At 43.5% G+C, this 25192-nt stretch overlaps 1 protein-coding gene, 1 long non-coding RNA gene and 1 other non-coding gene across 5 annotated transcripts; 1 reads left to right on the top strand and 2 right to left on the bottom strand.

Annotated features, from left to right (window-relative positions):
• Positions 1 to 471: 471 nt before the first annotated feature.
• LOC106585894 (aftiphilin) lies at positions 472 to 16011 on the bottom strand. Of its 3 annotated transcripts, none has more exons than XM_014172621.2 (10): positions 15804 to 16011; positions 12247 to 14125; positions 11364 to 11527; positions 10826 to 10955; positions 10455 to 10511; positions 10004 to 10135; positions 6409 to 6469; positions 5484 to 5567; positions 4613 to 4736; positions 472 to 2289 (listed from the first exon to the last, which is right to left on the bottom strand). In XM_014172621.2, the coding sequence occupies exons 1-10, from the start codon at positions 15818 to 15820 to the stop codon at positions 2136 to 2138; spliced, it is 2802 nt and encodes a 933-aa protein (XP_014028096.2). In that variant the 5' UTR covers positions 15821 to 16011; the 3' UTR covers positions 472 to 2135. The 3 variants fall into 3 exon arrangements, with proteins under 3 accessions (XP_014028096.2, XP_045561779.1, XP_014028106.2); XM_045705823.1 differs by lacking the exon at positions 15804 to 16011 and adding an exon at positions 15338 to 15659; XM_014172631.2 differs by lacking the exon at positions 5484 to 5567.
• Positions 2673 to 2745, top strand: trnar-ccu (transfer RNA arginine (anticodon CCU)). Its single transcript has one exon. It is a non-coding gene; the product is annotated as a tRNA-Arg (tRNA).
• A 6551-nt stretch (positions 16012 to 22562) lies between the features above and the next one.
• Positions 22563 to 24081, bottom strand: LOC123739318 (uncharacterized). The gene is made up of 3 exons (XR_006767665.1): positions 23514 to 24081; positions 23102 to 23399; positions 22563 to 22645 (listed from the first exon to the last, which is right to left on the bottom strand). It is a non-coding gene; the product is annotated as an uncharacterized lncRNA (long non-coding RNA).
• Positions 24082 to 25192: the final 1111 nt, after the last annotated feature.

The following is a 25192-nucleotide window of genomic DNA, read 5'->3' on the forward strand; positions in this document are numbered from 1 at the left end:
TCAGCATTGCCGGTCAAAGTTCAGAAACTAAGCTGCCTGCCTCAAGGTACATACCTAATCACCTGTCTATGCTTACTCTTACTTGCATGTCTTCTGTACACAGGTTATGGACTATTTTGGGCAGTCCTTGGACCCCTAGACATTCCAAGCATTGGATTTTCAGTAGTCTGGCTAACTACGTCTAAAACAAGCTGGCTGGAGTCCTGGCCCCAAGTCCAGTGTGTCGTGTTCTCTTCGTAAGACCACACTGCTACCCATACTTTCCCTTTCAGATCTGTGACCAAGCCCAATGGCTATGAATTAAAACCGTATATGAAAATGGTTTCTCTAGGCCTGGTTTTAAATGAGGCCCACTTAATGGAGAAGAGTTTTAGGGAATTAATAAATATAAAATGCACAAGAGAAGTTTGTATGAATTCATTGTTCATTCATTCCTTGTGGAGAAATAATGAAGCATGAAGGACCACTGAGCACTTTCTCTTAAATTATTTTAATTTCTTGTGTACACTAAAAGTAAATTTACACACTTAAAGTCTGAAAAGAACCCGGACATGCATGTTAACCTTTTCACAGGCTCTTCAAGTCATTCATTTTTTCCATAGGAATTTTCCCCATACATTTTACAGTCCATAGTACACAGTCTAAAGCCACAGTGAACTATGATTACATCCATTTTATCTTTACAATGTGCAAAATCCTCCTGGGAACAGGTTGACAGTGGTATAACAAAAGAAAATTGGTAAATGTCAGCAAAACAAACAAAAAAAACTTCATAAGTGTATAACCAGACACATGGAAGCAGAAATTGGTCCCTTATTCCCTTGTAATGTAGGCTGACCTTCACTCAGACCAGCTATACTGATATAACGATTGAAATTATATGAATGACTATCTGTCAGTGGTTTAAACCATGATTCCCCTCTTTTTACCACCCGTCCACAAAACAGAATAAAGCTCCAAGAATAGAATTCAACACAAAACGCAGTCGTCTGTGACATAGCGCCATTTTCATGGCTGTTGGACTACACCAATGGGAGACATAATAAAAACTGGCTACAGTTAAATCGCTTAACGAATGAGCATACATTAACAGCGCAGTTTTAGCCATGGGTTAAGAATCAAATCTAGGCCTTGTGTAAAAGGACAAAAAAAAAAGGACATTAACACAAGGGGGAAAAAAAACATTCAGCTGGATTTCGCAGGCAGTGTGGTTTCAAGTCACACACACGTGTGTGTGTGTGTGTGTGTGTGTGTGTGTGTATATATATATATATACATACATACACACACACACACTAAGTGTACAAAACATTAGGACTACCTGCTCTTTCCATGACAGACTGACCAGGTGAATACAAGTGAAAGCTATGATCCCTTATTGATGTCACTTGTTAAATCCACTTCCATCAGTGTAGATGAAATGTTAAAGAAGGATTTTTAAGCCTGGAGACAATTGAGACATGGATTGTGTATATGGGTGCCAGTCAACTTGACAACTGTGGGATGCATTGGGCCAGCATCCCTGTGGAACGCTTTCGACACCTTGTAGAGTCCATAACCCGATGAATTGAGGCTGTTCTGAGGGCAAAAGGAGGTGCAACTCAATATTAGGAAAGTGTTCCTAATGGTTTCTACACTCAGTGTATATCCCACTTCACTTTATTCAAGCCTCGCTTTGAAGAGGTTCAACCAGTGTTTCATTTCCTCACAAAGACAAACATTGACACACGCCCACCACAATGAGAAACGTAAAAGCCACCTTCGAAAACCAACACAATTCGTCCCTGATTATGTACACATTGATTCTCCTATCATAAACAAGCGGCCTCTCTCTAGGACCTTGATCTAGAAGTTAAACTGCTTTAATATGTTCTCTTGCTCTGCTATTGACAAAGCTTCGCTTTACAGGCTTAGCCTAGTCCAGGTCTGACTAAACATTCTCCATTCACAAGGACAAGTCGGTAAATGCTTCACTTAATTAAAAAGATTAAAACTGAAAAGAACAAATAAAAAGGGAGAAAATGACAAAAGGATGATGGCATGGAAGCAAAAAAGGATAACTTCATGATATAGTGATAGAATGACAGACAGTGATGAGGAGGAGAAGAGGAGGGCATTGATGGTGTTCGGGCGGATCAGTCGAGTGTGGGGTCAGGGTCAGAGGAGCAGCCCAGGGGGGTCAGCGTGGTGGGGAACATCAGCACCTTGGCCTGCATGAAGGACAGGTCTGGTAGCCCTGCAATCACCTTCAACGTCTCCTCACTTAGGTTCTCCTCTTTCCGGGGCTTTCTGCAGAGTCAGAGAGGAGAGGGACACCATTTTTATTGGAGAACACACACACACACAATGTATCCCAAATAGCACCATATTCCCTTTGTGGTGCATTACTTTTGACCAAGGTGCAAATGGAATAGGAACACATTCCTTCATCCGTCCCCCTTCACTAAATGAATGAGCCACAGTCAGATTCTAATGGTCTTCGCCTCTTTCTCATGTGTCTTTCCTCACCTTCTCAAGACGCATTGGAGAAGGTCAGAGGGGAGAAAAAGGGAACACGAGGAATCAAGGAAAGAGAATTGAGAAAGCCAAGATGTAGCAAGCTCTCTATGGCTGCTACTACAGATGTGTTTGTCTAGCCCTCATATGCATCATGTCTGCATACTTATGCACGCACCCCAGTGGCCTAATGGATAAGGCACTGGCCTCCTATGCCAGGGATTGTGGGTTCGAGTCCCATCTGGGGTGGACTATTTTTAGCGCTCCTGAGTGGCGCAGCGGTCTAAGGCACTGCATCTCAGTACAAGAGGCATCATTACAGTCCCTGGTTCGAATCCAGGCTGTATCACATCCGGCCTTGATTGGGAGTCCCATAGGGCGGCGCACAATAGGCCCAGTGTCGCCCGGGTTTTGGCTGACATTGTAAATAAGAATTTGTTCTTAACTGACTTGCCTAGTTCAATAAAGGGTAAATTAAAAATGAAATTAAAACAAATTAAATGTAAGGGCTTCCGACAGTGACGTTAGAAAATCTGTCTCCATCTAGTAGACCAACTGTTTCAAAGGGTCCCCACTAGATGGTTCAATTAAAGCCATTCCAGCCATGCATGTCTATAAATACCAGGGTTGTGTCTGTTCACCATTTAACTAACTTTTGACTTAAAAGTATTAGCTCTAACTAATGGCAAATATATTAATGTTATCCTCTTTATAGCATCATTGCTTACCCAATTACTGCACACTGATCTGGTACTCCCTGTATATATCTCCATTCTATTCCTTGTGTTACTACTTTCTTTTTTAAACTCTGCATTGTTGGGAATGGCACGTAAGCAAGCATTTCACTGTAAAGTCTACACCAGTTGTATTCGGCGCATGTGACAAATAAAACTTGATTTAATGTTTGGGAGTGAGATGATGGTTGTGTTAGATTTGTATTGTTTTGCTATTCTCATCTCCAAGGGGGTGCAATTGACTCTGGTCACATCCCAAATGGCACCCTATTCCCTTTATAGTGCACTACTTTTGGTGAAAGGTAGTGCACTATAAAGGGAATAGGGTGCCATTTATAATATATGCCATTTAGCAGACGTTTTGATCCAAAGCGACTTAGTCATGCATACAGGCATGTGCTCAGATAGCGGTCTACCTGTGCCTGATCACCTGCCCCCCCTTTTCCCTCCCACTCGCCAATTGCCCTTTTATTTCGTTTTTGAACCCACCGCACCAAGTCGTCAAGTTCGCCACCCCGTTTTAGGACTATAATTTCCTCCTCATATTGTACAAATGTATCTCCATTCACCTAGTCCTAAGCTATTGATGGATTCAAGACAAGGTCATTTTTATTGATCTCTGATGCTCAGTTTAGTAGCCTGTCAATTTAATAATTTGTGCGATATGTAAAAAAGACTGCCACCAGCCATCTAAAATTATGTAGAATTGCATGAAATGTGTTTATAAAAAAGGCACATCATCTCTCAGACCCTAGTCTACTAAAAATGGTCCCCATGTGTGCAACTTCTGTAAGCGCCTCTACTGCTCTATGCCACTACGTAAATACAATGATACGCAGGCAATACTTTATCATAAAAAAGGCTACAAAATATATATAATGCGCTCTGGTACCTCAGAGGTCCCAGGTCACCCCCCGCACTCACTTTTTGTTCCGGCACCTCCTAATTTACAAATTAAGCACTGAACACACAGGTAGTCTAGATTCTAACTAAACACCATATACTAAAATATCCACACAAGCCACTAGCCAGCCAGCCATTTATCATGAGTTAGAAGATTATGAATATTAGGCTATATTATGAAGTTATTAAGAGTATTGAAGTTAAATCACAATGAGTAAAATAATAATTGAGCTACCTAACTAGCAGATTTACACCAGTCATCAACGTTCAGCTGATAGCCCATACTCTTTTCCCTATGTCAATCATGTCTTTAGGAGGCACTGTAAGTAGCTTGCGTAAAAATGTGTGCTACAGAGGCAGTTAGTATGTTATGAATTTCAAGATATGATTTATGAAAGTAGATTTTTTTTTTAAGGGGGGGGGGTTCATTTCAAGCACCTTCCCCCCGAATTTTTTTTGAGGTGCAGAAATAGACCAACCTGGTAGAGGTGCTGGTCTTCTCCATAGTAGACATAAGGCGGGCAAAGGCGTCAGCCACACGGGTCCCAGAGCCACTGGAGTCCAGTTTAGCGGTGGTTAGCTCATACAGCTCCGGGTCCACACCTAACCACACAAACACATTATATTGGATATGTCCCAAATGGCAGCCTATCCCCTATATAGTGCACTACTTTGGTCAAAAGTTGTACACTATATAGGGAATAGGGAGCTACACGGTCTACTATTCCACTCAGTACAAGGGAGGGGGGTGCACTTTATTAAACTTCAGTGTAGCCAATTCCCAAATATTTTGGTAGATATTCTGATTCAGGGTTTGATTCAATTGGTAATATTAACACACAGACAAAATAAAACCTTGATTTAGTGAGGTCAGTATCTTAGCAAAGACCAGAAGAAATCTAAAACAAATAGTAGAAGAGAAAACTGAGTACGGCAGAGGCTCTTTCATAATCATCATTCCTCGCATCATCCTTCAGTCCTCGCCTCTTTCCCAAAACTCATTGGGGAAGATCCAAGCTTCCTCCTCTCTGACCTCCCCCAGTGCATTTTGACAGAGGTAAGAGGACACAAGGAATCGGGGAAAGGCCTTATCCCAAATGGACTCCTAGACCTCTACACCCTGTGTACCTGTGAAGATCCCTGAGGATTCAATCGGTGTAAGCCATATATGATAGTAGGTCAACCTTGCCTTATGATTAGATAGGTGGAATTAACACTGTATTGTTTTTCCCCTATCCAATCCTCTCCGGTCTCTGCATAGGGTGTAGAGGCAAACGGTCAATTTGGGATTCAGACAAGTTTATGAAAAAAGAATCTGGCAGTCAGGGGGTTGGAGTTTCCTGTGCTGACCTGGGATGGAGGTGGAGCTGCTAGGGCCAGAGTCCTCCACGGGCCCAAAGAAATCGAGGTTGAGCAGAGACGAGCCTCCGCTCGCTTGACATTCAACATAGCGGACAGGCAGACCGAGGCGGCAGTGGGTTATAACACAGAGAAGAAGTCAGGAAAGAGACGCACTTAAAAAGACATGCAGCTGAGCTGGTCATTATTATTAGTTACAAAGAAAGCACAGGGGTCGTGTTCAGTAGGCGCGAAAGGTTTGAAAACATTTTGCAACTGAAAAATATGAAACTCCAGGAGTTTCTTAAATTCAGGTAGTCCCCCCGTTTTATTCCATTTGATGCCTAATGAACATGACCCAGGGCAAGCTAACTGACGTAGCTGTGTTAATGAGAAAATGCTGTGAGATTCTATCTAGAGGTTAATGAAAAATCTGCATTGACATTTTGAAGCATGAATGGCCATCATGGCTTTGTAGCATGAACCGTGCAGAACAAATTATTTTGCAATTTACCTAAATGATTTGTTGCTAACAACAAAAGGCATAAGGAGAAGATTTGATGAGATAAATATATTTTATGCATGTGGATATGACAACTGAAATCAGAAATGGTCCAATATGGCAATGAAATACACAAAAACTTGGAGCATGTGGATAAGAATTGGCTGTAATCTTATACTATAGTCTTTAAAACAAAATTCACGTAACTCTGTGTAAAACTATAACATGTAATGACCAATGGTTGATGAAGTAAACATAAAATGATGTTGTCCAATGGAAGTTAATGGAAGACATCAGGCAAAAAGAGGTCTAGGCTGCTTGTGTGTTTGGACAAAACAGATGGAGTGGTGGAAAAAAGGAATAGGCTAGCTCTAGATAGAGCCAATGGGGACAATGGTTCATTATCTCAGCAGGTGGTTTGGGGGAGGGACCTACCGTCCAGGGGGTTAGTAAGGCCACTGCTGCTCCAGTCAAACTGGACGGGCGGGAGCACTTCCTGGTGAGGAGGAACAAACAAGCTCAGAAGAGGGTGGTGACACTCAGTAAAAGTGAACAGCTTTGTCAACAGGTGATTTGCCTATGCAGGTGGTCAGGAAGCCTGCTAATGGTCTGCTTCTACCACAGGAGGTTAGTGGCAACTTAATTAGGGAGGACGGGCTCGAGGAATCAGTGGAACGGTATCAAATACATCAAACACTTGGTACATCAAACACTTGGCCTTCCATTCACTCTGTTCCAGTCATTAATATGAGCCATCCTTCCCTCAGCAGCCTCCACTTGCTTCTACCCTTATAACAACTCAGCAGTCTAAGGTTGAGTTCCTACCAGACTACATTGCGGACCAATGCCATATCTTACAACGCCTGGATAGGTATTTAACAAATCAGCTTACCAATTCATGGGCACGTTTCTCTGCCAAGGCGTTGCTGACGCTTGCCAAATATTACAATGCCTGGATAGGTATTTTATGTATCAGCTAACCAACATCATATGTTATAGCAATCTGTCAGTCGATGACACAGTCGAAGATGTGGCACCCAACCATTGGATGATGCATGTAACGTCCCAGCAGGGGAACGCAACCCATGACAGAGCCATCTGATGCCCGGCTGCACAGTCGATGACGTGGCACGCTACCATTGGTTGATGCAATGCCTGTGCATCTTGTGAGGCAGGAACTCAACCTTAGTATTCTCTAGCCCAGTGGTTCCCAAACTTTTTATAGTCCCGTACCCCTTCAAAACATTCAACCTCCAGCTGCGTACCCCCTCTAGCACCAGGGTCAGCGCACTCTCAAATGTTTTTTTTTGCCATCATTGTAAGCCTGCAACACACACTATATGATACATTTATTAAACATAAGAATGAGTGTTTTTGTGTCACAACCCGGCTTGTGGGAAGTGACAAAGAGCTCTTCTAGAACCAGGGCACAAATAATAATAATCAATAATTTTGCTCTTTATTTAGCCATCTTACATAAAACTTGTTTGTTCATCATAAATGGTGAATAACTCACCACAGGTTAAAAAGAAAGGGTGTGCTTGAAAGGATGCACATAACGCTGCAATGCTGTATTGGAGAGAGTCAGTCTTAAATCATTTTCCACACACAGTCTGTGCCTGTATTTAGAATCCACTCTCACATAGATACGTGGTTGCAAGGGACATCACTGTCTTAACAGCGCGATTTTCCAAGGCCGGATACTCTGAGCGCAGCCCTATCCAGAAATCTGGCAGTGGCTTCTGATTCAATTACATGCAACCGCTTGTTGCAATTTCGATGAAGCTCTCTTGTTCAGATATCGGTAAGTGTACTGGAGGCAGGGCATGAACAGGATAACGAATCCAGTTGTTTGTGTTGTCCGTTTCGGGAAAATACCTGCGTAATTGCGCACTCAGCTCACTCAGGTAAACTATTTCACATTTGACATTGTCCGTAAGCTTGAGTTCATTTGCACACAAACAATCATGGAAGGACCTGTGTGATGTCCTTGTTAATGCAGACAGAAAAGAGCTCCAACTTCTTAATCATAGCCTCAATTATGTCCCGCACATTGAATATAGTTGCGGAAGATCCCTGTAATCCTAGATTCAGATCATTCAGGTGAGAAAAAACATCACCCAGATAGGCCAGTCGTGTGGGAAACTCGTCATCATGCAAGCGGTCAGACAAGTGAAAATTATGGTCAGTAAAGAAAACTTTAAGCTCATCTCTCAATTCAAAAAACATGTCTATACTTTGCCCCTTGATAACCAGCGCACTTCTGTACATTGTAAAAGCGTTACATGGTCGCTGCCCATATCACTGCATAATGTAGAAAATACACAAGTTCAGGGGCCTTGTTTTAACAAAGTTAACCATTTTCACTGTACTGTCCAAAACGTCTTTCAAGCTGTCAGGCATTCCCTTGGCAGCAAGAGCCTCTCGGTGGATGCTGCAGTGTACCCAAGTGGCGTCGGGAGCAACTGCTTGCACGCGCATTACCACTCCACTATGTCTCCCTGTCATGGCTTTTGTGCCATCAGTACAGATACCAACACATCTTGACCACCAAAGTCCATTTGATGTCACAAAGCTGTCCAGTACTTAAAAAATATCCTCTCATATTGTCTTGGTTTGCAGAAGAGGATGTCTTCCTTAATTGACCCCCCATAAACGTAACGGATATATACCAGGAGCTGTGCCAGGCCCATCACGTCTTTTGACACATCCAGCTGTAACGCATATAATTCACTGGCTTGTATGCGAAGCAGTAATTGTTTCAAAACATCCCCTGCCATGTCACTGATGTGTCGTGAAACAGTGTTATTTGAAGGAATTGTCTGTGAAGTTTTTTTGGCCTATTGTCCCAGCCATATCCACGGCAGCAGGAAGAATGAAGTCCTCCACAATAGTATGGGGCTTGCCTGTCCTAGCCACTCGGTAGCACACCATATAAGACGCTTCTAGCCCCTTCTTATTAATGTTATCTGTTGCTTTTATACATGTCTTACTACTCGAAAGTCGTCTTTATTCTCACTCAAAAAAATCCCGTGGCTTATTTTTCAAATTGTCATGTTTAGTTTCTAAATGTCTGTGCAAGAGTGAAGGTTTCTCGTGAGAGAGTAACAGAATGTGATTGGTTGTTAATTATTTGACTAGGCTACCTGTATTTGACATTGTGTTGTTATTTCGCTGAACACTAGATGGTTTAATTTTATTTGTGGCAGTGAAACGAGGCTACTCAGACGGAGAAAAAGAAATAAATAAATCACTCAAATGTATAGCCCCGTTGGAAAATATAAATGTACTGTTTGAAAATGTGAAGAATAAAAAAAAAAAAAAGTTGCACATTTTTATTTGGCGTAGCCCCGACGGCATTGCACGTACCCAAGTTTGGGAATACCTGCCCTAGCATAATAATTTATCCAACTTGTTTGAAAAGCACCTCAGGTTGTACATTAAACCAATTACTGTAGAACACATAAAAACACACACTCTACATTCATTGTATACAGTTGTGACAATTGGCCTTACAGCCAATACAGCAGCGGAGGCTGGTGGGAGGAGCTATAGGAGGACGGGCTCATTGTAAAGGCTGAAATGGAATAAGGGAACAGAGTCAAACATGTGGATCCATATGTTTGACACGGTTCCATTTATGCCATTCCAGTCATTACAATGAGCCCGTTCTCATATAGCTCCTCCCACCAGCCTCCTCTGCAATACAGTATATACCACCAGGGGTCTCCAACCCTGTTCCTGGAGAGCAACCCTCCTCTAGGTTTTCGCTCCAACCCCAGTTGTAACTAACCTGGTTCTGCTGATCAACCAACTAATTATTAGAATCAGGTGTGCTAGATTAGGGTTGAAAAGCTACAGGATGGTAGCTCTCCAGGATCAGGGTTGGAGAGCCCTGGTATATACTCATATGACTACTGATGAGAAGAAATGCATCTAAAAAGGCCTGAAAAATCACAAAACATAAAAGATCTAAATTCCAAACATTGTGCCCCAAAAGGACCATAGTGATTCAATGTAGGAGTCCAACCTGGGCTGTGTCTGGTAGACTAGTGCTTATGATCTCTGCTGGGGCCACTGGAGGTACTTGTTGTGCTATGGACGTGATCATCTCTGCCGCTGATATGGGTTTTACTGGCTCTTTGGTGGGTTCCAGCATGCCCTAGGTAACAGAGAGGCAGGGTTACATCCTAAACGTACTAAATAATGGTATGTGTATAGGGTTGAACAATTCTGGTTAAAACCTGGGAATTTTGGGAAGGTTCCCAGAATGTTGCAACCATACATTTGTAGGACGTGTCAGTAAAAAACATTTTGCAACCAGTTGACAAAAATGTCACCAGAAAATGTTTTATTTTATAATCCCTGAGTTCATTTGTCTCTTGGTCCGTTTCCTCGAGAAGGGCAAAAACAATTGAGGGAGCGAGTGGGTGGTTTGAAGGGGGAGATGAATACATCCTTGCAGCGTATAGTTAACTCACCAGGCTGGCAGCATACATGGGAACTATCACTGGCTGCTTCTTCTGACCTGTGAACAGCTATGGGGAAACACAGAACACATTTCACAATCATTCCTCCTCTCTCTGCTGCAAATAGTCTTACAAACAGCCTTTTTCCATTTGACAGACGAAAAGTCAAAACATTCTCGCAATACATCTGAAATACAATCACAGTTAGTGTTTTTTTTCACAGAGCCATTAATAAAAAAAGACAAGGTCACAGAAAGGGGGAGAATGGCATGTCCCAAATGGCACCCTATGTGCTCTGGTCAAAAGTAGTGCACTATATAGGGAATAGGGTGGCATTTGGGATACAGTCAATGTGATGACTTCTGACTGGCCGCAGAACTCACAATGTTTCTAATGTCGATGCCCAGGGAGCAGAGTAGTGTCTTGTTGCTGTGCGAGCCGCCCCACTGGTGCCGCAGGCCAAATGCCTCGTGGATGTCCAGCAGTTGCCTCCACAACACGTCCCCCCCGGCCCTGTAGCAACGGACACCGATGACAAAGCAGGAACGTTAAAAGAAAATGCGTCACAGTAGTACGCAAATATTCTTGACTGCATAGTATACAGACACAGTAACAGTATATTTCTGTTGTATAAAAAAGAGAGCAAACCAGTCTTTCTGTGTATTGATGAGATTGTGTGTAGTTATGGGATATTAGGGTTGAGACAAAACTAGCATCCCGATACTCGTTAGTATCATGGCAAGGAAACAAAACACGAAGCGGTTTAATTGCTTTAGGAAAACAGCCCTAATGTTGGAAACAAACGTCATTATGTTGTCATCCAGTCACATTTGTTTATTTTCCAAGCCATAGTACACAATATTTTCCATACAATACTGATATCGTCCCACCCCTAATTAAAAAGGGAGGTATTTCTCTCACCCATTGTCTGGCACACCACTCATAATTTCATGCTCTTCCTGCTGTAACCTCGCAGGAGGCTCCAGCAGGGTTTTGAGGGGGACCACCTCCACCCTCACCTGCGGAGCAGGTGCGTCGGGGAAAATTTCCAGAAAAAGCTTCTCCAGCCGACTGCACAGCACCGCCTGGTATAACAAACACATGATAACGACCAACATTGTTGAATAAGACTGGTTCAGTGATATAACAAACACGTAATAACAATCAATATTGTTGAATAAGATACAGGTTGAATAAGTCTTCTGTTACCACGTGTGGCAGCTGGCAGTTAGCCTGCATTGCTGGACAGGGGATGCACAATACAATAGACAGCTCAAATATTAATTTCTGTTTCGATAGACAATAAAGCTGTATTCTATTATGTCCAACAATGACTGACACTGATGTGATTCAATCAACACATTTCAAATCTTTAATAAATTGTAGCGCTTGACTCCAATAGCAAGGACAAGGCATTGTTAAATGGTATGTACTTGAAAAGGTGGAATTCCCTGCCTGGTCACATTCCTAAGGGAGGGCAGGTGTACGGCTCTCTACTACTCTAGTGATAAACGTCATGAGAGCGTCAGAATTTCCCTAAAAGTGTCATTGAGCATACTTTTCCTGGATAGTGCAATACAACAACATTCAATAGGGCACCTTCGATTACTGAAAGAGGGGTTTTTAAAACACCACTACTTTCCTGTCAAGTATGCTACATTTCTGAATGCTACAGAGGTGGTTCAGAAACACACTTGCGTGAGGAGTTCTCTTGCCTTTAGCTCAGAGGCGTAATATGTTATTGTGGTGCGCAGGAGAACCGAGTTCAAACCCTGGGTGGTCAAACTCGCACAGAAAAACTTACAGACTGACTGTCTCTTCTACTGATCTGATGGCTGCTGGATGGACGGGCTGCTACAGGTTCACTCTCCTGCCACTCGTCTTCACCCGTTTCCAAAGGAGCATTGGTGGTTGGCTCCTCTCCAAATGCAGCCCAGGAATCGCCTTCCCCTTGACCCTGTTCAGGCTCATCAAAGGCATTCCAACCAGCATCTGCATCAGGGTCCGCACCAACAGGAGCTGAGCTAAAGTCGGCAAAACTGTTGCTGCCGGGAAAATCCGCAAACTTCCCCCCATCTTCATTCTCAATTTCCTTCCCACCACCAATGTGGCTGTTGGGGGCGTCAAATTCACCAAAGTCTTTGTCGTCGTCCACTAGTTCCTGTGTGGGACGTGCAGGTTGTTCCTCTAGTTGCAACTCTGGCTGGTCAAAGTCAGCAAAGCCCTGTCCGCTAAAAGAGCCCACATCCCCGAAGTCTCCAAAGTCACCAAAGTCTTCACCGTCATCGTCCTCCAGCAGTTGGCTGTGGTCGGCAGGTGTGGCCGTCTCCTCTTGGAGCAGCGGCGAGGGCACAGAGCCCGTTGTGCTGATGTCGCCGTACTCCTCAAGGGCATCCGTGGACAGCGGTCGGCCGAAAGACGTTTCAGTCTCCGTTTCTGTTTCGTTTCCGGACCCAGGCTTCTCGTCTGCTTGCTCGCCATTCCCATCTTCATCGTCTGTATCGGGCAAACCCCTGTTTTCACTGACATCTGCCTTCTCTTCTTCCGCCTCCTCTTCCGACTGCTCCAAATCCACACCGTTCTGGGCAACCGGTTCGTCAACATAAAGTGCCTTGGAGACAGAGTCTTCGCCACAAACCACCTCTTGGGTAGAATCCTCACTAACAATCACCTCAGTAGCAGAGTGCTTGTGTGCAAAGTCCGGCTCTACGTTCCTTTGCTCAGAGTTAGCAGTGTCTCTTTGAAAGCCCCCGTCCCCGTTGCTCAAGCCTTCGTCAGTGTATCGAGCCTCAGCAAGGTGCGATAGAGAATCAGAGCCAGCGATGTCGTTGGATCCAGTTGTAATGGGAGTGTCCCTGACGACGTCCCCTGACCTGATTCCCTGCTCTACATTAGAGTGCTCCTGCTGCCTCTGTTGCTGGCAGGCGTCCTCTGCCAGCCGTTCGTCCCGGTTGTGATTGTCCAAGTTCTCGCTGGTGCGGTTTGTCACCTCGCTGGAGTGTCCTTGAACGTCTGCATTAGAAAAAGCAGAGAAATCCGCAAAGTCGTCCTCAGGGCTGCTGGGAGGGCAGTCATCTATACACTCTGTGGTGGTTCCTTTCTTTTTAGAGCGGATCGAATTCTGCAAAGATGTGATTCCCTTTATTTCAAAAGTAGCAAAGCCGTTGGTCAGAACTTCCGGGACCCCACCATTGCAATCGACAGGCTTGTCTACGTTGTCAGTCTGACCCCTCCCAGATATGTCCAGGGAGGTAGAATGATTATTGGCTCGAGTGTGGTCGGCAAGCTTTTTTAACTCCTCCACATTCACAGTTCTCTCTAAAGGACTATCGTACTGGCAGCCTCCCGGCACAATACCATTTGACTTGGAGTTGGAGCGCTTGACCACGGGACCCCTTCCCACGGGACCTGAACTGAGGTTTGACAACCCAACCACCCCTCCATTGTTGAGGAGTTCAGGTGGTGAAGTGGCAGCCAAGGCTGGGGTCTGGTTGAAGGTCGCTGGGGTGTCAAACTCATTGAAGCTGGTGCTGGTCGGAACTCCAGAGAAGCCCCCAAAGTCCCCAAACTCATCATCCTCTTCCTCAGCTCCGTCCTCCATTGGGGGTGGGGAGGAGGAGTACATGCGGATCACGTCCGGCTCCATGGTCCTAAAGCAGTCACAGTACGCCTTGAGGTTACACCTAGAAGGTAAAGACACTAGTCAGTGTGACCAAACAATGAAGGGCATATAAATGCAAGAAATTACACTATTTCCCTCTTAAAAACACATTTCTGAAGGCTAAAAGGTCAGAATTTACAAAACGACAATGTGTTAGCCTAAAGACCTAGAAGCCGTCTCTGGGGGAGTCTAGGATCTAGGCTGTTTTCTTTGTCTGGTGTGTTGCTTCAGCCTTAAACCCAAATTAAATTACCAAGGCTCTCCAGGCTAAGAGTGGACAGATTGTTTTCAAATTGACAGTAATTAAGTGATAATGGCGAAGTGGTGTTGTGATGTAGAAAAGGCCCGAAAGACAATGTTGAGCACTCATTTCTTATGACCTACCTAAATAGTAGCAAATGAGAACTGAAAATGAGCTACCATTTATTTTATCAGTACAAATATTTGTTGTGTTTATCTAAACTGGCCTAATTACTTCAACCAATGAACTTTGTACCCAATTTGTGTTTGCATTGACCTAAGGGTTGTGTGTGTGTGTGTGTGTGTGTGTGTGTAGTATTTGTATATTGACATAGGCCCGTCAAGATATGTAGAATGCCTCCTTTTGAAATATTAGATTTAGAGCATAGGCCTAGGCGTTTTGTGCCTGATCCATTTCTTTGTCCAGCTGTGATCCATTTCCTTGACAATTTTGAATTCATCACTAAACCAGACATAGGGCATAGAAATATTGATGTTCTTTTTGGATGCTCAAGGCTGAACTTGCACAATGCACTCTTAAGCCTACATTGTGCTTTACTCGCATACAGACTAGAGCGCTGAAAGTACAGTTTTGAGTCAAAACATTCATGCAACATGAATCTGTTTATAATAGAACATTGTTAACTAATTGACACATCAGAAACAGGTGTCCTCCAACCCCATGTCTTGTCCAGCTAGTTATTCATTCACCAAATTAGACTCAACAAGCCTAAAACTGACAGGTGATGACAGACCACTATCTAGAAACCTCTGGGAAAGCAAAACAAAGAGAACACGCAACCCTCCCTATGATAATTTGTTGCCGACTACACACAACCTAGCTATTTCACAAAATTTTAGCCGAGCAAAGACAGGTTAGGTAGCTAGCTAGAAACTGAAAGCAAGTTAGTTGCTAGCCAAATAGCTTACGTTAACCAGATAGTTAACTAGCTAGCTGAATAAATCATTTTCATTATACTAACAGTTAAATTACCATACGTGCCATCCAGGCTTAGGCTAGAACGGAAAACAGGCCATGGCTGGCATACACCGTACTCTCCATCAGCTGGGGAGTGCAGGGGGATAGCTAGCTAGCTGGCTGTTAGCCTAGATACGTAGCCTGTGTAGTTAGCTACCACTAGCCAGCACAAATGGCGTAGCTAGCAAGCTAATATCAACAACCTGGTAGCCTATGCGAATGGATAGCTAACTAGCAATAAGCTAAATTATGAAAATATTTGTTCTACATTGATTCGATATGAGGACAGAAGTGACAAAGTAACTAACTAGCTAGGTAGTTATGACGCTAGCTATCTTGCTAATACACTGACATTTGTAGCTAACGTTAACTGTTAGCTATCTATCTATCAAGTTCTTCTCCCGTCTCTCGCTAGCTTGCTTTAGCTAGTCTCATCGTATCCGGGTTGGTTGGCAGTGTACCAATAAACATTTCGGCATACCTTAAGATCTTGACCATTCATTCCCATGGTTCAGATGAAGTGGACACTTGTCAGACTTAAAACAAGACAGCAAAGTGTTTTCGCTCTGACTGAAAAAACTAGGTTGAGTCAGCCGGTTATGATGATCCTACTTTGGCCCCTTCTCTCTCCGAATATTACCCAGCATGCAACAAGAGCTTTTGGTTTTTCCACTGCTTGGGAAGCAGAGCATACCAGAGTACATGTACAAGCGGAGAATAGTCTGCATCCAAATCCATCTGCACTGGCTGTAGTAATACTGAGTAGTCGTAAATGGTGGAAAAAGAACCCAATTGCCATACTCGAGTAAACGTAAAGATACCTTAATAGAAAGTGACTCAAGTAAATTGGGGGCTTCTTTTAGGTCAGTTAGAAGAGTGAGCCATCACTTGGTCTCCCATTCAAGCAGCTGGTCAACTGAGCAACGAAAAGATACTGTACTGCATACTTCTCTTTAGGTCTATAATAATCCTCAATCATTTTAATTTGAAACAATCCACAATCCAAATTTCCCAAATTAACTGATTAATCTATGACACGTGGCTCTTGATTCAAATATTTTAATTGAAAATGTATAGCCACTGAAAGAGCTTCTCAACATACACAGACATTGTCAAGCATCAAGGCGAGGGAATAGAAAATCACCATTCTACTCTTTAATAATAACCTGTGCCCCTGCAATATAATCTACTGGCATAGTTCATTAATTTATTGTAATATGCCATGATTCAAAAGAAACGTAATTTAATTATTGCAGAACTGAAAGGTCACCGTGTAAACATAATACTCCACATAGTTATTAACTATTTCATAACCATTCAATTATTAATTTCCAATCACACTTAAATATTATATCATAATGAAATATGTGGGATGCATACCAGCAAAGCCACTACACAACACAACACCACACTAAACAATACATTAATTGCACTATAACGGTGACAAACAGTGCCCACAAACTGTTAGGCCCTACATAAAGCTGTCCCAACACATTACCAATGCTACACCTGGCTTTCAGTGGAGCCTTGTCTGGCAGCGAAACAGTTCATTCAGCCTCATTTGCTGCCTTTAAAAAAAAACATACATTGGCTTGCAAAAGTATTCACCCCCCTTGCAATTTTTCCTATTTTGCTGCCATACAACCTAGAATTAAAATACACTGCTCAAAAAAATAAAGGGAACACTAAAATAACACATCCTAGATCTGAATGAATGAAATAATCTTATTAAATACTTTTTTCTTTACATAGTTGAATGTGCTGTCAACAAAATCACACAAAAATAATCAATGGAAATCCAATTTATCAACCCATGGAGGTCTGGATTTGGAGTCACACTCAAAATTAAAGTGGAAAACCACACTACAGGCTGATCCAACTTTGATGTAATGTCCTTAAAACAAGTCAAAATGAGGCTCAGTAGTGTGTGTGGCCTCCACGTGCCTGTATGACCTCCCTACAACGCCTGGGCATGCTCCTGATGAGGTGGCGGATGGTCTCCTGAGGGATCTCCTCCCAGACCTGGACTAAAGCATCCGCCAACTCCTGGACAGTCTGTGGTGCAACGTGGCATTGGTGGATGGAGCGAGACATGATGTCCCATATGTGCTCAATTGGATTCAGGTCTGGGGAACGGGCGGGCCAGTCCATAGCATCAATGCCTTCCTATTGCAGGAAATGCTGACACACTCCAGCCACATGAGGTTTAGCATTGTCTTGCATTAGGAGGAACCCAGGGCCAACCGCACCAGCATATGGTCTCACAAGGGGTCTGAGGATCTCATCTCGGTACCTAATGGCAGTCAGGCTACCTCTGGCGAGCACATGGAGGGCTGTGCGGCCCCCCAAAGAAATGCCACCCCACACCATGACTGACCCACTGCCAAACCGGTCATGCTGGAGGATGTTGCAGGCAGCAGAACGTTCTCCACGGCGTCTCCAGACTCTGTCACGTCTGTCACATGTGCTCAGTGTGAACCTGCTTTCATCTGTGAAGAGCACAGGGCGCAAGTGGCGAATTTGCCAATCTTGGTGTTCTCTGGCAAATGCCAAACGTCCTGCACGGTGTTGGGCTGTAAGCACAACCCCCACCTGTGGACGTCGGGCCCTCATACCACCCTCATAGAGTCTGTTTCTGACCGTTTGAGCAGACACATGCACATTTGTGGCCTGCTAGAGGTCATTTTGCAGGGCTCTGGCAGTGCTCCTCCTGCTCCTCCTTGCACAAAGGGGGAGGTAGCGGTCCTGCTGCTGGGTTGTTGCCCTCCTACGGCCTCCTCCACGTCTCCTGATGTACTGGCCTGTCTCCTGGTAGCACCTCCATGCTCTGGACACTACGCTGACAGACACAGCAAACCTTCTTGCCACAGCTCGCATTGATGTGCCATCCTGGATGAGCTGCACTACCTGAGCCACTTGTGTGGGTTGTAGACTCCGTCTCATGCTACCACTAGAGTGAAAGCACCGCCAGCATTCAAAAGTGACCAAAACATCAGCCAGGAAGCATAGGAACTGAGAAGTGGTCTGTGGTCACCACCTGCAGAACCACTCCTTTATTGGGGGTGTCTTGCTAATTGCCTATAATTTCCACCTGTTGTCTATTCCATTTGCACAACAGCATGTGAAATTTATTGTCAATCAGTGTTGCTTCCTAAGTGGACAGTTTGATTTCACAGAAGTGTGATTGACTTGGAGTTACATTGTGTTGTTTAAGTGTTCCCTTTATTTTTTTGAGCAGTGTAGATTTTTTTGGGGGTTTGTATCATTTCATTTACACAACATGCCTACCACTTTGAAGATGCAAAATAATTTTTATTGTGAAACAAACAAGAAGACAAAAAAACAGAACTTGTCCGTGCATAACTGTTCACCCCCCCCCCCCCAAAGTCAATACTTTGTGGAGCCACCTTTTGCAGCAATTACAGCTGCAAGTCTCTTGGGGTATGTCTCCATAAGCTTGACATCCAGCCACTGGGATTTTTGCCCATTCTTCAAGGCAAAACTGCTCCAGCTCCTTCAAGTTGGATGGGTTCCGTCGGTGTACAGCAATCCTTAAGTCATACCACAGATTCTCAATTGGATTGAGGTCTGGGCTTTGACTAGGCCATTCCAAGACATTTAAAATGTTTCCCCTTAAACCACTCGAGTGTTGCTTTAGCAGTATGCTTAGAGTCATTGTCCTGCTGGAAGGTGAATCTCTGTCCCAGTATCAAATCTCTGGAAGACTGAAACAGGTTTCCCTCAAGAATTTCCCTGTATTTTGCACCATCCATCATTCCTTAAATGCTGACCAGTTTACCAGTCCCTGCCGATGAAAAACATCCCCACAGCATGATGCTGCCACCACCATGCTGGGGATGGTGTTCTCGGGGTGATGAGAGGTGTTGGGTTTGCGCCAGACATAGCGTTTTCCTCAATGGCCAAAAAGCTCAATTTGAGTCTCATCTGACCTGAGTACCTTCTTCCATATGTTTGGGGAGTCTCCCACATGCCTTTTGGTGAACACCAAATGTATTTGCTTATTTTTTTCTTTAAACAATGGCTTTTTTTCTGGCCACTCTTCCGTAAAGCCTAGCTCTGTGGAGTGTACGGCTTAAAGTGATCCTATGGACAGATACTCCAATCTCCGGTGTGGCGGATGGCAGCTCCTTCAGGGTTATCTTTGGTCTCTTTGTTGCCTCTCTGATTAATGCCCTCCTTGCTTGGTCCGTGAGTTTTGGTGGGCGGCCCTCTCTTGGCAGGTTTGTTGTGGTGCCATATTCTTTCCAATTTTTAATAATAGATTTAATGGTGCTCTGTGGGATGTTCAAAGTTTCAGATATTTTTTTATAACCCAATCCTGATCTGTACTTCTCCACAACTTCATCCCTGACCTGTTTGGAGAGCTTCTTGGTCTTCATGGTGCCGCTTGCTTGGTGGTGCCCCTTGCTTAGTGGTGTTGCAGTCTCTGGGGCCTTTCAGAACAGGTGTATATATACTGAGATCATGTGACAGATCTTGTGACACTCAGATTGCACACAGGTGGACATTATTTAACTAATTAGGTGACTTCTGAAGGTAATTGGTTGCACCAGATCTTATTTAGGGGCTTCATAGCAAAGGGGGTAAATACATATGCACGCACCACTTTTCCATTTTGAATTCTTTTGAATTTTTTGAAACAAGTATTTTTTTCATTTCATTTCACCAATTTGGACTATTTTCTGTATGTTCATTACATGAAATTCAAATTCAAATCCATTTAAATTACAGTTTGTAATGCAACAAAATAGGAAAAACGTCAAGAGGGATAAATACTTTTGCAAGGCACTGTAGCTGATATGGCTGACTTGCTTAAACAAATGTGGTTTCTACTGACAATTGAGATGTACAAACTATGAAATAAAAGAAAGACAAGCGGAAAAGAGGCAATCCGTAATTTCGATTAAGACATTAATTAGCGAGCGACGACGGACCTAGTCAATATAACTATTTGTTCAGCACTTTCAAATGTACAGTGACAGAATTCAGAACATGGGCTGTTCTTACAGTGTACTCCCTGTACAACAAGTCAGAACCATAGAATAAATAAAGGGGGCATATAAACAGACAATGAAAGCTCTTACAATATTCGATGATTACATTTCTCTAAAACAGGTTATGGGCAACATGTGCACCACCAAGTTAGAACAGTAGGTGAAAATAAGAGGTGAAAATAGACAAAATTATTAGGGTGAGACACATTGAATGCCGTTTGGGTCTTTGCGTGTCAAAAAAGATACACGTCAAATAACACTATTTGACACGTTAAATAACACAATTCTATTATAGAATGTTGTGTGTGCTTAATTTGCATGTGCAAGCCAAGCACCACCACTACTATCAGTAGCACTGTCAAAGCTGTACAAAAAAAGTTGTCAAACAAGCACACACCAGGCCACGAACAATGTGTTTACAATACCTGTTTGGTGAAAATAGACCAAATTATTAAGGTGAGGCACATGGGCTACTAACAGCTTACTACACAACATACACTTAGTATTACTTTCTTAGCTACAGTATACATGTCTCCCTTGCATATTACATCATTAATGCAGCAGCATACAATACATTTTTGGACTCACCTTGTGAAGGTGGCAAAGCGGTCCTTTGTGGGCAAATGTTGTCATCAAAGTCTGGCATTCTCTGGATTCATGGTAGGAACTCTGGAGAGAGAAAAAAAACACACAGCCACTCCATTGAATAGCAGGCTAACGTTAGTAGTTGCTTTGCAATGCTTGCAGTTAGCCACTGATTCCTTCCAAACGACTCATTGTTAAATTTTGCGATTTCCAACTTGTTGTGTAATCTATATGTCCAATGGCCGATGAGCACCGATACGTTTGATCCATAATTTCTCTTCATATGACAAGGATTAAAAAAGATTTGCCAGTAGGTTGTCGACTTGATTCATGATGATGACTGCTAGCTAAGACTTTGAAAGTAAGATATTGACATGATCAGCTACTGTACATATAATGTGATTTGACGTAATTTTATCTGTGGCCAATGACCTTAAGCCTTCTTGGAAGGGCATTTGTAATATAACTCTATGGCAGGACCCAAAGGGCTGAAATTTTGGATGTTTACCCTTACTAAGCACTCAAACTTGGCGATGAAGTACTGTCCCCATGAGTGACAGAACACTGAGCCAATCATGGTGCAATACTCCTATTTTCTGCTGGCTCGCCCCACCACCACAGAAATCACTGAGCTAGGCTGAAACACCTGCATTTTGGAGCTCAAGAAAACAAAAAAAGAGACCATGTGTCACAGCTTTCTGAAGGATCGGACCAAAACGCAGCGTGTTTGTAGTTCCACATCTTTTTATTTCTCGTGAAACTAAATGCAAGACACCAACCACTTTAAATAAAGAAACAACAAAAGCCGTAACGCAGAGCAGGCAAACACTACTCAAAAATTAACAACCCACAAAATACAAAAGGAAAACCCCCTACATAAATATGATCTCCAATTAAAGACAACTAGAACTGGCTGCCTCTAATTGGAGATCATCCCAAAATAGAAATAGTAATCTAGAAAATCCACATAGAAACAGAAAGCAAGAAAACCACACCCCCTGTCACGCTCTGACCACTCTACTATAGAAAATGACCCCTTACAAGGGTCAGGACGTGACACCCTGTGTGTATGCAGATTTACTACCTGAATTATGTATATATTTTTTTCCATTGCTTGCAAACTGATATGTGACACGTATTAATACCAAAATAACATGCAAAACAGGCAAGCCCGAAAAGAATAATATATATATTTATTTATTTTTTTGCTAAAACTGTGGGGCTCAAAACAGGTGGGGCAGAGCTGAACGACGGGTCGCCACTGCTGATAAAGCATAGTCATGCTCAACCTCCCAAATGAAACCTTTTCCCTTTAAAGTGCACACCTTTTGACCTGGGCTCTGATCAAAAGTAGTGCACTGTATAGGGAAAAAAGTGTTATTTGGTATGCAGACATGATGTGGGTGTGTCCAATGTACATGTCAGGCTCAGGATTCACTATCCCCATTACAATCATCTTCTTTCCAGGCCTCATCCCACCTCTGATACGACCACTGAATGGACTGACTGAGAATAAAGTACCATACATTTTCTTCACACATCCAGAAGTCATGTTGAAGTCATGTCCTCAAATTACTAACATTTTCTTCAGAATAGGGTTCATATTGGTAAGTTAATCAAAATAATATAAAGCTTACCAGTATTCGCACAACCTCTTGCTCAAGGGAGATTGGACTGTATTTATTTCAGATTTGTAAGGATGGTCACCATTATCCACAGTTTTCTTTAGAAAGGGAAGCACACAAAATACATGTTTTAGATGTTTTTCAACAGTAGTCTGCATGCTTCAAGCAAACAGAGAACACTGCTCAGTTTTCAAGAAAATTGCACTTTACATGAAAATTATAGATCATAGCCTTGTTGAAATTAAGAAATAGCACAGAGCACATTGAGGGCGCCATAATAAATTGATGCTGCTGCATGACGTTGACAAGACCGACATCTGTGTGTGCGTAAATTGAGTTAAACTCGAATCTACATTCCAATGTGAATTAGTGATAAAGTAGCCTATTACTCGCACTTGAGCGACTTTTAGTCCAGTCATCGTAGCCTACCTTGTTGAGGAATTTAGATATTCTATTATATTTAAAATAATCTATTCCATTTTCCCAAAGGTCTGTATCTAGTAGGCTGCACAATTTTGTGAATAAATTCAAATATATATCTCATATTCACTTACCAGTTCCGCCATCTTGACCAGTTGAGCTGAAAGGTGCTCTGTCCGTCGCACCAACGTGATACGCGCAGCAGAAGTGAACTGACAGGTAGACTAGAGCGGCAACGGTGATGTTGGAATTTGCTCAAAAATTTATGCCTGTGGTTATTACGAATGACGACGAGCTATCTTCCGTCTTGCTTAGTTTCTGGGTGAACGGGCCTTCTCCATGTCGCTTCACATGCTGGAGGCTCTCCTCTGCTCCGGGTGAAGGAGGCATCTGCCACGGGAAGTAAGGCCAGGACGTCTCTGCTGAGTATGCCTGTGTAACAGAGTTAGAAATGCATCCTTTGGTTTATTGTGAGTTTCACCAAAATTGAGAAACCAGGTAATCTATTGTATATGGTTATTTGGAGACAACTGGTGAGCGTCATACCTGTATCTCATTGAAGGACATCCATGGTTTCTGGGGGTAGTAGGGTTGAGGCTTCCAAGAGTCAACAGGATCAATGATCAGGTCATCTCTGAAACTATCCGTGGACAAGGTAGACATTCACACCCTCAGGTTGATCAGTCCAAAGAGGTTGTGCGTTGGTCCATCGCCAAAAGAGCTGTAGTCTGATTTGGCTTCTTTAGTCTGACTGAAATAGCTGATATTCTCAAAATCTTTGACATGGTCAGGCTTTCTGTTGGTGGTTTTCTTTCTTTTGCTTTAAATGTGGGTAGAATCCAAAATGTCTATGGAGCTACTACATAAAACAATTGTATAAAAACCACCAATCTGTGCTCGTACCTTTCCGCTTCATGATCAAATTTTGATATGAGTTTCTTGTATTCGGAAAATTTGAATTTGAATTATGTTTCCTGGGAAACATTGCTTTATGACATCTTCGGAACTCCAGCGATGTCATATGTTTTTGAGATAAAGTAAAATTATACTGTCCTAAATTCAGTGGTGTAAACATTTACATTACATTACATTACATTTAAGTCATTTAGCAGACGCTCTTATCCAGAGCGACTTACAAAATGGTGCATTCACCTTATGATATCCAGTGGAACAACCACTTTACAATAGTGCATCTAAATCTTTTAAGGGGGGGGGTTAGAAGGATTACTTTATCCTATCCTAGGTATTCCTTAAAGAGGTGGGGTTTCAGGTGTCTCCGGAAGGTGGTGATTGACTCCGCTGTCCTGGCGTCGTGAGGGAGCTTGTTCCACCATTGGGGTGCCAGAGCAGCGAACAGTTTTGACTGGGCTGAGCGGGAACTGTGCTTCCTCAGAGGTAGGGGGGCCAGCAGGCCAGTGGTGGATGAACGCAGTGCCCTTGTTTGGGTGTAGGGCCTGATCAGAGCCTGAAGGTATGGAGGTGCCGTTCCCTTCACAGCTCCGTAGGCAATCACCATGGTCTTGTAGCGGATGCGAGCTTCAACTGGAAGCCAGTGGAGAGAGCGGAGGAGCGGGGTGACGTGAGAGAACTTGGGAAGGTTGAACACCAGACGGGCTGCGGCGTTCTGGATGAGTTGTAGGGGTTTAATGGCACAGGCAGGGAGCCCAGCCAACAGCGAGTTGCAGTAATCCAGACGGGAGATGACAAGTGCCTGGATTAGGACCTGCGCCGCTTCCTGTGTGAGGCAGGGTCGTACTCTGCGAATGTTGTAGAGCATGAACCTACAGGATCGGGTCACCGCCTTGATGTTAGTGGAGAACGACAGGGTGTTGTCCAGGATCACGCCAAGGTTCTTAGCACTCTGGGAGGAGGACACAAGGGAGTTGTCAACCGTGATGGCGAGATCATGGAACGGGCAGTCCTTCCCCGGGAGGAAGAGCAGCTCCGTCTTGCCGAGGTTCAGCTTGAGCTGGTGATCCGTCATCCACACTGATATGTCTGACAGACATGCAGAGATGCGATTCGCCGCCTGGTTATCAGAAGGGGGAAAGGAGAAGATTAATTGTGTGTCGTCTGCATAGCAATGATAGGAGAGACCATGTGAGGATATGACAGAGCCAAGTGACTTGGTGTATAGCGAGAATAGGAGAGGGCCTAGAACAGAGCCCTGGGGGACACCAGTGGTGAGAGCGCATGGTGCGGAGACAGATTCTCGCCACGCCACC

This window comes from Salmo salar, chromosome ssa02, assembly GCF_905237065.1.
Source record: "Salmo salar chromosome ssa02, Ssal_v3.1, whole genome shotgun sequence".
Classification (NCBI taxonomy): Eukaryota; Metazoa; Chordata; class Actinopteri; order Salmoniformes; family Salmonidae; genus Salmo; species Salmo salar.

Bases quoted from the DNA above. Each gene is read 5' to 3' on its own strand.
- LOC106585894 (XM_014172621.2), bottom strand. The intron at 10,136-10,454 runs GTGAGTTAACTA...TCTGTTACCTAG, and splicing joins CCATGTATGCTGCCAGCCTG to GGCATGCTGGAACCCACCAA. The intron at 5,568-6,408 runs GTAGGTCCCTCC...TTGAATGTCAAG, and splicing joins CCTTACTAACCCCCTGGACG to CGAGCGGAGGCTCGTCTCTG.